Consider the following 14,559-nt stretch of genomic DNA (forward strand, 5'->3'; position numbering starts at 1 on the left):
GAGTTTGGGGGATCAGTGGGGCTGCGGGGTACCTGCGGTGTGGGGTGGGCAGCGGGATTCTTGTGGCGCTGGGCAATAAGTCAGCCGGTCTGTGCGGCAGATGGGAACAGAGTAGCGCTATTCACCAGGCGGCGGTGCGGGGAGCGCTGCTGAATTTGAAAACACTGGGCAGACGCTGATTGGCTGAATCTCAGCCAATCAGCATCCGCCCAATGTTTTCAAATGGCCAGACTCCGCAGCCCGCCCCCCACTGCACGGGAGTCCCTGGACAGGTGGTCGGGCGGCCAGCGGGTCCGACCACCTGCTCGGGTCCGAAGTGTACGGGACCGCGCATCGGACCTGAGGGGACATCAAACCAAGCCAATTTGGGCCGATTTCACGGCCCAATTTGGTCGCAATTAGCAAAAATCGTCTGGGTGTATGGGCACCTTAGGCATCTCCCTCCCCTCCTCATCAGTCCATGTTGCTGTATGTTCTGTAATGTAGAAATATAGCAGCAATGCTTCTCCACTACTTCCAATGCTATTTCGCTGGTTTCCTGATTCAGGACTGTGTCATCAGGCAGGGAGACAGCCTATCACCTTCTGTGCCACAGTCAAGTGTTCAACATACCGTGTCTGAGGCTTTCACACTGCACAATGGATTGGCTTTAAAATGTGAAATAGTCAGGCAGCTGGTCTGCCTGACTATTTCTGAACTCCGGTGGTTCCGGTTCAACCTTTCCCTGACTCTCTGGCACCTGTCATCCAGTTACCCTCCTCTGCTGGCATCTCTCCTGAGCTTCCAACTTCCAATTCTTTTTCCGGACTCAGCCACCAATTTCCAATGTCTTCCAGTTCTTCTTCACAAAGTCTACTACCAATCACCAAACCTTCATTCCAGATATCATTATCTATCAAATATTTGTCAAGCCTCTTTCAGTTCTTCTTATTGGATTCCACTACCTCATCAATATCAGTCTCTTCCAGTTTCCTAATCATAGACCACCATCTTCAATCTTCTTTCAGTCATGTCTCCGGATCCCGGCGCTTCTCTGTTAATTGATTACTTTTTGGGACTCACGCAAGCAGTATTACATTTTCCTCTGAACATTCAGTTGACTCTCAAAATGTTATTTCTTTATTTGTATTCTTTGTGCAGAGGTTGTTATTAAACCAACTTCTTCTGGTTCAGTGGGTGTTCCTGGTACTCACACAAATTCATCCAAACCTAGCTCCGTGACACTTTATCTCACAGTCCAGCAGTGGTGGGTGCTGCCGCACAGGCTGCGCGCTACCAGGTGGTAGCGACCTTTTCCATTATTGCAGGTGTTCCAGCTCTGTTGGAAGAGCAGCGGGCACACTTGGATCCCTGCTGTGTATAACAGAGGTGCTGCAGTATATGCAGATGCCCCTCCAGGACTTGAAGCCAAGAGGTCAGCATCTTCATTGCCCCTGGGAGTTACTCATTTGGTACCTATTTCATTTATATGAAAAATATTCTTCTTTCTCAAAGTAATATTAATTTCGAATGTTTGTTTTTCTATAAGTTTTATGTTTTTCTATACATATAAGCTAAAGTCATTAGGAACGGAAGTTAAAAGGTGAAGGCTAACCCAACAAAGTATGGAGGAGGGAACAAACATAGGTGCATGCTGCCCAATGGGAGTTAGAGTACAGCATATACAAATGGAGCCGCTCTCATTAGATAAGCACAGTACATTGTTATTCCTGTGTTATAGGGTATATAGTGTGTGAGGTAACGCATAGCATAGCTCTGTATGAGGCCACACTCGCAGTACATTGTTATTCCTGTGTTATAGGGTATATAGTGTGTGAGGTAAAGCATAGCATAGCTCTGTATGAGGCCACACAGTACATTGTTATTCCTGTGTTATAGGGTATATAGTGTGTGAGGTAAAGCATAGCATAGCTCTGTATGAGGCCACACAGTACATTGTTATTCCTGTGTTATAGGGTATATAGTGTGTGAGGTAAAGCATAGCTCTGTATGAGGCCACAAGCACAGTACATTGTTATTCCTGTGTTACATACCTCCCAACTTTGTGAGTTCAACAGGCGGGACGCTGTTGCTGCGCGCCGTAGGCGCGTTGAAATTTTGGGGGGGGGGGGGGGGGGGGGGGCGTGGCCTATACTTGTGGCTCTCCCGCGAGGCCACGCCCCCATTTTGCCGCTATGGGGGCATGACCCAGAGGCTCTGTGAGCCTCTAGCCATGCCCCCAGCCCCCTGGCTGCGGGAATAGACGCTGTGCGCATGCGCACAGCGTTTATTCCCCGCTGCTTAGCAGCTGACAGGGGGGGACTCCCAACAGCCCCCCCACACCGCGGGACACTGTCGCCCGCGGGTGGGACAGCGGGACAGGCCCTGATAATCGGGACTGTCCCGCTAAAATCGGGACTGTTGGGAGGTATGGTGTTATAGGGTATATAGTGTGTGAGGTAAAGCATAGCTCTGTCTGTATGAGGCCACAAGCGCAGTACATTGTTATTCCTGTGATATAGGGTATATAGTGTGTGAGGTAAAGCATAGCATAGCTCTGTATGAGGCCACAGGCGCAGTACATTGTTATTCCTGTGTTATAGGGTATATACTGTGTGAGGTAATGCACAGCTCTGTATGAGGCCACAGGCGCAGTACATTGTTATTCCTGTCACTGAGTTATATGGTATATACTGTGTGAGGTAATGCACAGCTCTGTATGAGGCCACATGCACAGTAGGCAGTGTGATTCCCTAGACACCAGCCCCACCATTATACACCCTGTTACACCATTTTAGCACGGTGATGATGATGATGATGATGAGCACAGAGCGCTTCCTGTTGTCCCCGGCGGTCGCAGAGACTACAAGTCCCGGCAGCCCCCTGTGCAGCGATGTGAACCCGCCCATAGAAGGCTGTGCGGTGTGCGCAGCTTTTGCTGGCAGAGAGGGCGGCGGCGGCGGGAGTCGTTACCAGCAACAGCGGCGGGACCCTAAGGACCTCGGGAGGGGTGAGAGTAGATTCCAGGCCTTGTCTTTATTACATGAGTGCGGAGAAGTGTCATATAACCAGGGGACGTGGGGCCCAGCGGCAGCAGACTCTTCCCACGGGGGCCATGGCGGGGGTCTGAGCCTCGTGCGTGTCGGGGCTGGCTGGGTGGGTGGCCGGGGGCTCAGGGATGAGGTGTGCTACTCTCCCTCGGGTTGGGGTAACGCCATACTCCCGGGGTGCTGCCAGTTCTGCCACCGTGTGCCTGCTTTGTGACCCTTACGTGGGAATGAATGGGAAATGCCTATGATGGGGGTGACAAAGAAGTTACTCATGCGGCCCGTCAGGGGCTGTCACACAGGAGTTCTACACAAGTGCCGGAGACTCGTGGTCCTGGGAGAAATCATTCCTTAAAATGGGCAAAAAACACCAATGACTCAGCAGCAGCACACTGGCAGTGCCCAGGCTAGTCTGCTGGTCTCTGTAACACACACAATGTGCGGCACAAGCCCTAGGGCACCCCACAACTAGAAAAGGGGTGTGCCGATATATATTACATAAAGTATGTGCGGCACAAGGCACCCCAAAACTAGGAAAGGGGTGTGCTGATATATATATATATTACGTAAAGTATGTGGTCACAAGCCATAGGGCACCCCAAAACTAGGAAAGGGGTGTGCTGATATATATATATATATTACGTAAAGTATGTGCGGCACAAGCCATAGGGTACCCCAAAACTAGGAAAGGGGTGTGCCGATATATATATATATATATATATATATATATTACATAAAGTATATGCGGCACAAGCCATAGGGCACCCCAAAACTAGGAAAGGGGTGTGCCGATAGATACTATACATATTATATATAGTATGCGCGGCACAAACTTTTTGTGGTACTTGTGTAGTTTCACGGCGCCAGCATGGCGCCGTGCTACTTCCGGGTGTACGCTCGCCACGAACTATGTCCAAAAAAGTAACTTAACTCCATACCAACATGGATAGTTCATACCTCCACTATCCATGTTGGCATGGAGTTGATTTTAAATAGCGTGGCGAGCCACCGAGCCCGCAGCGTGTAGTTTCAGACGCCGTGAAACTACACAAGTACCCTTTTTGTAGTAGATGCGATGTCATCCATTACATAAAGCACGGAGTACATCCGTTAGGTGCTGCGTTATCACCAGCCGCTTTATCACTTCACCCAGCTTTATACATTTGTCACCCCAGTCTGGACACATCAGGCTGTGGGAGTTGGTAGGGTATGCTGCTGCATTAACCATGGATAATCCATCTCAGTGCTTGATTATCTCTAATACCCCTTTCACACCAAAAAATGCAGGGACTTACCCAGGAAAATGGTCCCTGGATCAAGCAGGGACATTCCTGGGTTGGCCCTTTTTACACCACCCTAGTCCTTGCTTTTTTTTGGTGTAAGGGGGGTAGCGGCGGGGACCCTGGCAGCGGCAGCCGGGCACTTTTAGCGCTATTTGCCGGGCAGAGGAGCGGAATCCAGCAGCGCTTCCTGCCTGGCAAGTAGCGCTACAAGCACCCAGCCGCTGCACCCTGATGTCCGGTGAAAGGAACTTACCACCAGCCAGTAACCCGGGCTGGTCGCGGGAGCAACCCTGCTGCTGCTGCTTATCACTTGAGTAAAGAAAATCAAAGTTTGGATATGGGGATCAATCCAATAAACAGCTTCTAAATTCTCCTCTCTGTACTTGACGTCTCTCACGATTTTCAGGGCTGACATCTGTGCACCAAGGATAGGAGAGTTTGTAGTTCTATCCTATTCACAACTGATCTGGTAAAAACTAAAATAGTGACCCTACCACAGGGGCCAAGGGGTTTATTTATGAAGTGTCAGGTTGTAACATCTGGCACTTCTAAATCTGTTTATGCCCTATATTTAAAAGGGCAATGCATTGCCATGTTTTACAGCCAGAGGCTTCCTAAGTAAACCACAAAGAATGCAATTGGTGTCTGGCAACAAATGTGTATTTGGAGAGAGGGAAGTCTATTTATGTCAAGAACACTAGGTATGCTGTCTTCATGGTTTGGCCACCTTGTAACTTCAATATAAGTTCTGCCAAACACACTTTTGTGGGTGTGGATCATTTTATTGACCACACTTACGTCGACAGTCATTAGGTCGACATGGATGAAGGTCGACAGGTGTCTAAGTCGACATGGGGGGGGCATGGATGCGCTTGTTTTATTTTATAGTAAGTAGTGTTCCCGCTAGGCTGTTTTAGCGGGGTGCTGCGCCGCGCCCTGCTCGACTTTTAAAGGGCAAAATGCACCCTGCCCCTTTAGCAGCGCCCGGCTTAAACAGCCTGGTGACTGCCCGACTCCTTTCTCAGGGAAGCCCAGCGCCGCCTTAGACGGCGATGCCCGGGGTTTCCCCGGCATCAAGGCACCTTCCCCTGTGGTGACGGCATCTTCGGCGGGGCAGGGCCCGCCCCCTTTAGTGATGGCGGCTGGGCCCGCCCCCTTTAGTGATGGCGGCGGCCGGGCCCGCCCCCTTTAGTGATGGCGGCGGCCCGTCCACTTTAGTAACGTCGGCGGCCCGGCCCGCCCACTTTAGTCACGTCGGCGGTCTGGGTACGCCCACAAGTGTGCCGTCGGCGGCCCCGGACCCGTCCCCCGGCGCCCTGCCTGGCAAAATTTCTAGAGTGAACACTAGTAAGGGATGGGGTACATTATTTCCCATTTTTTGTCACTCAGAAAATATTTACATTTTGAATCAGTAATTTTTACAGTTTTTTATTTGTTTTTTTTAACTCTAGTTTAAATATAATGCTAATGAATTTAAGCTCTTTGCTATCCTTATTAAGAAGATAAATTGGCACACCCAACCCAATCCTTTTTCCTTGAGGATGGAATGTTACTACTAGATTGTAAGCTCCTCCGAGTAGGGCCCTCTTCCCTCCTGTTGTCAAAGCCCACTTCTCTTCACATTTCACTCACAGCTCTCCTTTACTCCAACACTCAGTGACCATCTTCATCTGCATACTCCTCTCCATCATTGGCCTCAAGCCTCTAGTTGTTTGTTGATTGAGTCCTCACTACTTATATCCAAGCTGTAATGTGTATTGATCTGTGGCGCTCTTTATTTGTACTGTATTTTTGTTATTTATTCAATGTTATGCCAAGTTTTGTTTCCCTGTATTGTTCCTTTGTACGGCGCTGCGAAACACTTGTGGCGCCTTATAAATAAAATTATAATAATAATAATAATGTTTAGCCCCATATATAATGAGTTTTAAAAAATATCACGCAGAAGAACCTTTCTGAGCAATATCATTTTTAAAAACTCAAAAAGTTTTGTGTGTATACTCAATATTGTTTACGAAGCATACCATTAATGACCCCCTCTCATCTGTACATGCAGTTCAATTTGAACTATATAGTCAGTGATGCATGTATGGAATTAGGGACCTAGTTAACGATAATGGTCAGTGTGTATGTGTTGTATAAATTGCCTAGTGTGTATAGGACTTTCCCTCTGGCATGGATTTCAATTATGGTATGCCTGCTACAGGTGCCCACACACTACAGTGATTTTTTTTCTTTTTCTTTCATCTTCAGTGCCACGGATCTTTAGCTGTATCTTCTGATCTTCCATGCTGCAGGGACTTGGGTGTGTTTGTACCTATGTGCACTCGAGTGTTCGGGCACATTCGCGTCCTTGACTGTTTTTGCCTTTAAGAAAAGTCTTCTGATCACAGATCTTTCTAGTGTGTGGGCACCCTAAAGTAGATTTTTTTTTTTTCTTTCTATTTTTTACTGCAAATCGTTCGCAATCATGATTCGTTGCGCACTCCCACAGATCTTTAGCTGGATCTTTTGATTTAAACCTGCTGCAGGGAAGATCAGAAGAATGCAGCTTAAAGATCTCTGGGACACGGGTATTTGGGAGTTGGGGCGCTCAGTCTTTCCGATGCTTGGATATTCGCACAGTTGGGTATTTAGGAGTTGGCTTGGGTTTGGGTGCTCAGGGATTCGTGTACTTTCTACCACGTTCACGCAATTTGATATTCGGGATCTTTGGCACGGTTGGGTATTTGGGAGTTAGTGCCATTGGGTGTGTTTGGGCGAGTGTGTAAATTGACGAGGAGGTTCCTGTAGAGCCTCCAATATTCATTACAAGGTACTGGAGTTACATATAAAGAGTTCATATAAAGCTTTCTGGCAATGATACATAGAAGGGGAAGTTTCTTAAATCAATTTACATGCCTGAGAGGTGATTTTTTTTGTGTGTGGGGGGGGGGGGGGTGGAGAAGGCCGCACTGAGGTGACGCTGTTTCCTCCTGCATAGAAGTGACTGCCCAGCAACCCGGGTCCGACAACGGACTAACCCTTCTTTTATCCCAGGTCAGATTGGCAGGTTGCTGGACCTGGGATATTGGACATGGCCCTTTGTCACATGGACCCAGGTTATTTTTGCGGTGTGAAAGGGGTATTATCAGATCGTTATTTACACTGCATATATATGGTTGATAAGGGGGGGGGGGGTCTGTGGCAACTAGTTCAAAAACATGATTGAGATTGGACTATGTACCCTTGGCCATGTACAGCAGCTGGAGGCTTACAGTCGGCCTACATATGAAGACTTGGAACCACTCCATAAAGTACAGTCCTGTCAGCATTTTCTGAACGGCAACAACCTTCTACCCAGGATTCTAAACTGTTCCTTAAAAGTTTGTGCAATTGGAAGTAGGGCTTGAGTAATAAGTCACCTCATTGTTTATACCTGGGACAGTTCCTCTGATTGGTGAGCTGATGCCCAACTGCACTCTATTGGGAGAATTCAATTGTTTACTGCACCCAATCTCCCATCTACTCTATAGGGCATATAGTCAGGGCTTAGCTGCGAATAGCAACTCATCTCAACTACATCAACGGCACCTAAACCACAGACTTTTGCACCTCAGGGGGCGATGTGTAGTTTGGAAGATTCAGGAGGGTGCAAGAAGACGTCTCCCCCACAACTAATGCACATCTAAAAGGAACAATTGAACTTCTCTGTGACAATTTTGTACTAGATTTTTAACTTTTAAGAAGATTGCATTAATTCTGCTTTTGTGCCTATATAGGCACGGCCTCCTGGTCAGCAGCTGCGTGGGTGCCCGCACTAAGAAGAACATATAGAATGCAGTGTGGGGTGCGGCACTCCAAAGTACACGGTTCAAGCTGGTATCAGCATTTTATTTAGCGATCAGCAACGTTTCAACGCCACTACAGCGTTGATGACAACGCTGTAGTGGCATTGAAATGTTGCTGATCGCTAAATAAAATGCTGATACCAGGTTGAACCATGTACTTTGGAGTGCCGCACCCCACACTGCATTTTATCTATCTATCTATCTATCTATCTATCTATCTATCTATCTATCTATCTATCTATCTATCTATCTATCTATCTATCTATCTATCTAGAGAGATAGATGTGCGCTCTGTTCACCACTTAATAATCATACATTGGTACATAAAATGTATATTTATTCTGATTTTCTTTACAATAGGAATAAAATAATTTTTCAATATAAAATAGGGTTGTACAAAATTCAATGTAGATTCCAGATTCAGATATAATGCTGTTCAAGTGAATGACAGAAAGAAGATCCAACTTCAAGACATGCAGACTTCTTAGAATTCGAAACCCTACGCGTTTCATCCCTTAGGACTTCATCAGGGGTAAATGAGGATCCAATCTGAATTGTACCATACAGAAAGGTTTCTTCCAACGACAAATGCTGGGTATATAGGATTACTGACCACGTCAGTTCTGATAAAACCTCTGTCCTGTAGAGGTGTAGGACTTCAAAAAGCCCGATTTCAGCCGAAAATAGCTTGAAGTAAACTGCTCAACCACAGAGGTCTCTTCCACGTATGTGGTTAAAAAATGCGGTGGGGGTATATTATCCAACTCCTGTGGGTGTGCAGCGAGAGTTGGATCTTCTTTCTGTCGTTCACTTGAACAGCATTAAATCTGAATCTGGAATCTACATTGAATTTTGTACAACCCTATTTTATATTGAAAAATTATTTTATTCCTATTGTAAAGAAAATCAGAATAAATATACATTTTATGTACCAATGTATGATTATTAAGTGGTGAACAGAGCGCACATCTATCTCTCTTTCTATCTTTCCCCACCCGGTACCTATATTAACAGCTAGGTACGATAGAAGTGCAGCCCACAAACCGGCGCGGAAAAAGGATCACAACCCCCCCCCCATATATATATATCACATTATATCCAGTACAAAAACGGCACTCCAGAGGCAACGTGTTAAAGCCAATAAACGGTGTATTTAAAGCATATGACAAGCTTTCGGGGTATTAGCCCCTTCTTCAGGTCAACACCTACAGGTATTAGCCCCTTCTTGACCTGAAGAAGGGGCTAATACCCCGAAAGCTTGTCATATGCTTTAAATACACCGTTTATTGGCTTTAACACGTTGCCTCTGGAGTGCCGTTTTTGTACTGGATATATTGGATTGTGTTCAGGCACCGGGGCCAGCTGATCTAGTTGCTTGGAGCAAGTGCCGGCAGACTTGGATGACTATATATCACATTATATACTATATCTCAGGGTTTTTTAGCACCCGCAGGACGCTCACAGTTTGTAAATACAATAAATGGACACTGGGGTCACAGATTAAGCAACGTTTCGCTTTAATGCACGTCTTCAGGCTCACATACAGTGTAACAAAGACTTGCCTAAATAGACACCCCCATCACTGGGCTGCCGGCCGCCGTCCATCGTCCGGTCATGAATGACGTCACCAGTGTGCGACGCGCTCCAGCTGGAGCGCACGGACTTCCGGATCGGTTGCCAAGCAACCCCTAAACAAATGTGAAAAATTACACTTTGTTAAAAGATACTTGCAAAAAGAAAAAACGGTAATTATATGTTAGTTGGGCACCCACTATAGTTAGTACGCTCATACCCCTATGGAAGTCGAGTTACACACACGCCATTTTAGGATAGTATGGCCGCCATTTTGGTTCGCAGAGTTGCGCAAATAAAGTTTCCATACCCGAGTATGTGTGACAAAGTGGACCAGAAGAGTAGCCATACTATCACACATAAATTCATAATAACACACTTACACTAAATGAAATATAGTTAAAGGTTTAGAACGCCACACATAGCTTAGTTAGCCCTGCACACATCTGTCTGTATCATGTTTAGTATCGTTCCGTTCATTGTGCGAAGTATTCCGGTCATTGCGAATATTTTGCAATATACACGGCTCGATAGTTATGGACATAATCCATATTCCAGGGACAGTTTCTGTTGAAAGTATGTAACAAAGGAATCTAGATGAAACCGGTTCTTATCACTGCTGACGCCGAAACCACCAAACAAAGGACTCTTAAAGTTCACTCCCCTGGACCTAGCCAAACCAGGTGTATCATCTTACCCCCCAATCACAGCTGACCTGACATACGACCTCTGACCAATGAGAACGGCCTTTGACCTCCCCTTTCTGACCCCCTATAAGATAGGCGACCCAGAGCAGCAAAAGCTCTCTTCGGCACATCTACCTTCCCCTGACTTTCTACCGGGCTATAGTTCATTCCTGAACGATAGCGAGCTCTGACCGGACTGCGCTTCGCATATTTGATGAGACGGTAAACGGTTGCATTAACGGTATTCATTCTTATTGTATTGATTGGCTGATTGTGTCTTGTATCTGTATTCTTTCCCCCTAGCAGAGCCTGTTTAGTATTCATTGTTAGTATATTGTATCATTTGTTATACCTGTTTATTCTTATTTCTGTAACCCCCTTTTGTCCATTAGGGACTTAAATACAACCTTTTTACGGAGTTCTTATCTCCTTATTTCTATACAGTGGTCGTGTCTGTTTATTCGCATAATAGCGATAAGGTATATTACGGACACTGTCCTGTAAGGTATATTCGCAGATTAGAGACAAAGTACTGCGAAGGAATCTCTGATTAAGGTATTGGTCCTATATGTACATAATACAATAAAAGGTACGCTACGCTGCGCTACGTTTTGTTCGCACGTAGTTAGGTATAAAGGGTGACTTGGTTGCGGACTTATTACGTAACCTGCGCTTTTCACTTATTGTCTCTCTGGTCATATTTAATCACCATTAACACCCCCACTATCCATGTCCGCATGGAGTTGATTTTATATAGTGTGGCGAGCGCAGCGCAAAACTATGCAAATAGCTTAGTGGGCGCCCAACTAACATATAAGTACCCAAAAAACTAACGGCACAACCAGCCAAAATCTTATGTTGCTAAATATACGTTCAGGAATTAAATCACACTGACCATAAAGTCGATCTCAATATGCATAAGATATGGGTGATGTTTATAAAAAACAGGTAAAGCTGCAATGCTCATTTAACCCTTGCGGATGCACCGTATTCAATCGGTGGATCCATCTGGTTGCAAGAAAAACAAAACTGACACATGCAACACCCATGGACCAATAAGTGAGCTGCAAGATGTGTTTGTATACATCCTGCGGCTCCTCCTCCCAAATACCGCTATTGGCCAATTAAGAGTCGCTAGGCTGCCGATATATATAAGAAAAAATGAATTTCATTGGATGAATAAACACTACAAACAAACCCTTTACATTTTATTCCTCGTTTTCTTTCAGGTTTGCTGTGAAAGTGGTCAGAATGGATGACAAGCGGATTTGGGAACACATCGGATGTAGCTTTGTACAACATTATTACCGTCTGTTTGACAGTGACCGGCTACAATTAAAAGCAATTTATGTGAGTAGGTGATTTTATTTTTTATATATGTGGTTTAATGCTTGTACAAAGGGGTTGTAATTGTGTTGCACACATTGTTCTGGTTGGATTGCCTCCAAAATGCATACTTTATGTAGAATGATGGCGCAGTTTGCTGAGGAGACAGGCTTGCCTAGTTTTTTCTTATCGCAAAGCCGCGTCACCCCGGGATGTTTACCGGGTCCGGCGCTTTCATATTGAATCTGAGTCGCCCGTTCTACAATGGGCGACCTGGGTTAAACCCATCTTATAACCTGGTTCAAATTGCTGGGTTGGTCGACCTGGGTTATAAGCATTGGGGCTTTCACACCTTACCTTGACCCAGGTCGATACATCACTAACCCAGATCCGGGTATGGTGTGAAAGGGGTATTAGTAGTGGAAACATTTCTTTATGTGTAAAAAGATGTAACTAAAGTGTTCATTACCCTGCAGGTGGGCGCGCAACGTGTTTCACTCTGCAAAAGGTTTGGTTATTGCACCAGTAATAGAAAACATTTAGTACTTACTATTGCAGTGGAGAGTAATTCCATAAGCCCTTCGCTTAATGTAAATGAAAACTTAGATTAAATATTATTCCAATAATCACTGTGGGTCGTTTTGGCTGTATATAGAAGGCTATTTTAGGACCTTAGTGGTTTAGGACAAAAATACATACGGTGTAACACTGCCATCGGACACATACGGTGTAACACTGCCATCGGACACATACGGTGTAACACTGCCATCGGACACATACGGTGTAACACTGCCATCGGACACATACGGTGTAACACTGCCATCGGACACATACGGTGTAACACTGCCATCGGACACATACGGTGTAACATTGTCAACGGACACATACGGTGTAACTTTGTTTACAGCGGTGCTGTTAACAGACTGAACGGCAATGCCTCAAACTGGTAATATTCCATATGGATGGCAGACCTGAGGAAACATGGATGGTCAGGTTTAATAGGAATGTGCAAATATGCATCCTGAATTACCCCCCCATTATCCTTGTGAACCAGAAAATACACTTGACGTTTACCTGGATCATCTGACTGGACTGGAGAAAGTGGCCAGGGGTCCGGAGGTCAGGTGATCCATGTCATGGCAGCCTATGTCCTCTGGGAGGGAGGGTGCAGAGTGATGGGCAGCCGACTGTGGCACACACATATCATGCATCAGTGCCAGCGGTCGATCTGCTGCACAGAATACACCAACGGGCTGGTAATTGATGCACGAGAGCAGTGCAATTGTGGTCCCTAGCAGGTGGCTTTGGGTTGTATAGCGGTGGAGTTTCAATGACATTCGCTGCGACCCAGTCAACCGGCTGGAAAAATGGATGATGATGTATGTTGCCATTAACTCAGAATAATCTGGTGAGATCTTTCTGGAGGAGCTTTTACTTATGTACTTCCCTATAAATTGTAAGCTTTCCTATAGTTTGTAAGCTTGCGAGCAGGGCCCTCATACCTTGGACTGTCTGTAAATACCCAGTTTGTTGTATCGCAGTCTCCTATTGTAAAAAGCAACGGAATATGCTACTCTATATAACTGTTACTAAATAATAAAATAAATACATATTTTACTGCAGTGCCAAGTACATGAAGTCTTAAAGGTTGGTAATCAAGACTTCTTGTGATTATTTATTTGGGTCATTGTTGGCAATCCTAACATGGTCCGTCCATTCCACCAGGATGATATCTGGCTTGAGGTCACAATGCATTATGCCTTTTGAATGGAGGAACAGTATTCCACATAGAAGAAAATGTAACCGTGGTTAATGAAGAGCGCTTGTCATTAACTGCTAACTCAAAGCGGCTGCTTTAAAGGGAGTACTCCGCTTCCTATAAAGGATAAAAAGGAAATACTAAGGGCCATTTCACACGCTCCGGCTCCTGCCAGGCGGCGAAACCCCGCACGGCCAGGAAGCCGCGCCACACACAGCAGTTTACAAATGGCCACAGCCCAACAGCAGTCCCTTCCAGTGGTGGGATCCGGCTGCAACCGGGCGGCTGGGCTGTGGCCTTCCCGTGTGAATGGACACAATAGTGTCCATTAACAACTGCTGTGCACGGCACGGCTTTTGGCCGTGCGGGATTTCACCGCCCGGCAGGAGCTGGAGCGTGTGAAATAGCCCAAATGCTATACAAATATCTGCCAAGTGAATCGATCTATAAAATAACAATTTAATGGCACATATAATCGTATAAAATCAAATATTAGGAAAGAAAGACCATGTGCAATCATGAATCAACTCAATGGGTACGTTTGTACCCTGCACTGTCCCGTATGGAGGAGTCCTGATGGCAAAGTAATGTCCTGGATGCCGCTGGAGGTGTATCCTGATGTTATAATGGTGATAATTTACCAGATCCAGGGAACCTCCACCATGATGCGGTGGAATAAACAATGCACTTCCAGAATGATGGGACGTGGAGGTCAGATGAATCGGCAGGTGAAGGGTGTATCCTCTTAGCACAGGTCAGGGTGCGACTTTCTTGTGTATACAGTATTCCACATACAAGCTTTGCCAAGTAGAACCTGGCCCTAGGGGACTGTACAGCGGCCTTTTCTCTAGCAAGGCGAAACGTTGTGTGCAAGGGGCAGTTGAATGCTGTGACAGCGAACAGGCAGCACTACTCGCTGTCGCAACTCGCCGGCTGCATTGAATACACCCCATTGTGTGTTTAAAAAATTGTGAACATCATGAGGTGTTGGGGTACGATGAGTGGTTCCGCGGAGCCTTAGATTTTCTGCTGCACACAATCTGAAGATGCTGTTTATGCCGGGATGCTGGGAGTTGC

The 14,559-nt window shown here is 45.9% G+C and overlaps 1 protein-coding gene across 1 annotated transcript in view; it reads left to right on the plus strand.

Moving 5' to 3' along the window:
• The first annotated feature begins 2,833 nt into the window (after window positions 1-2,833).
• Window positions 2,834-14,559, plus strand: part of NUTF2 (nuclear transport factor 2) — a 32,588-nt gene continuing 20,862 nt past the window's right edge. Inside the window, exons 1-2 of the mRNA XM_083164128.1 lie at window positions 2,834-2,989; window positions 11,627-11,747. Of these exons, the coding sequence (XP_083020254.1) occupies window positions 11,649-11,747 (99 nt within the window). The 5' untranslated portion in view covers window positions 2,834-2,989; window positions 11,627-11,648. The remainder of the gene's footprint in view (window positions 2,990-11,626; window positions 11,748-14,559) is intronic.

This window comes from Crinia signifera, chromosome 11 (assembly GCF_055691185.1).
Source record: "Crinia signifera chromosome 11, ASM5569118v1, whole genome shotgun sequence".
Classification (NCBI taxonomy): domain Eukaryota; kingdom Metazoa; phylum Chordata; class Amphibia; order Anura; family Myobatrachidae; genus Crinia; species Crinia signifera.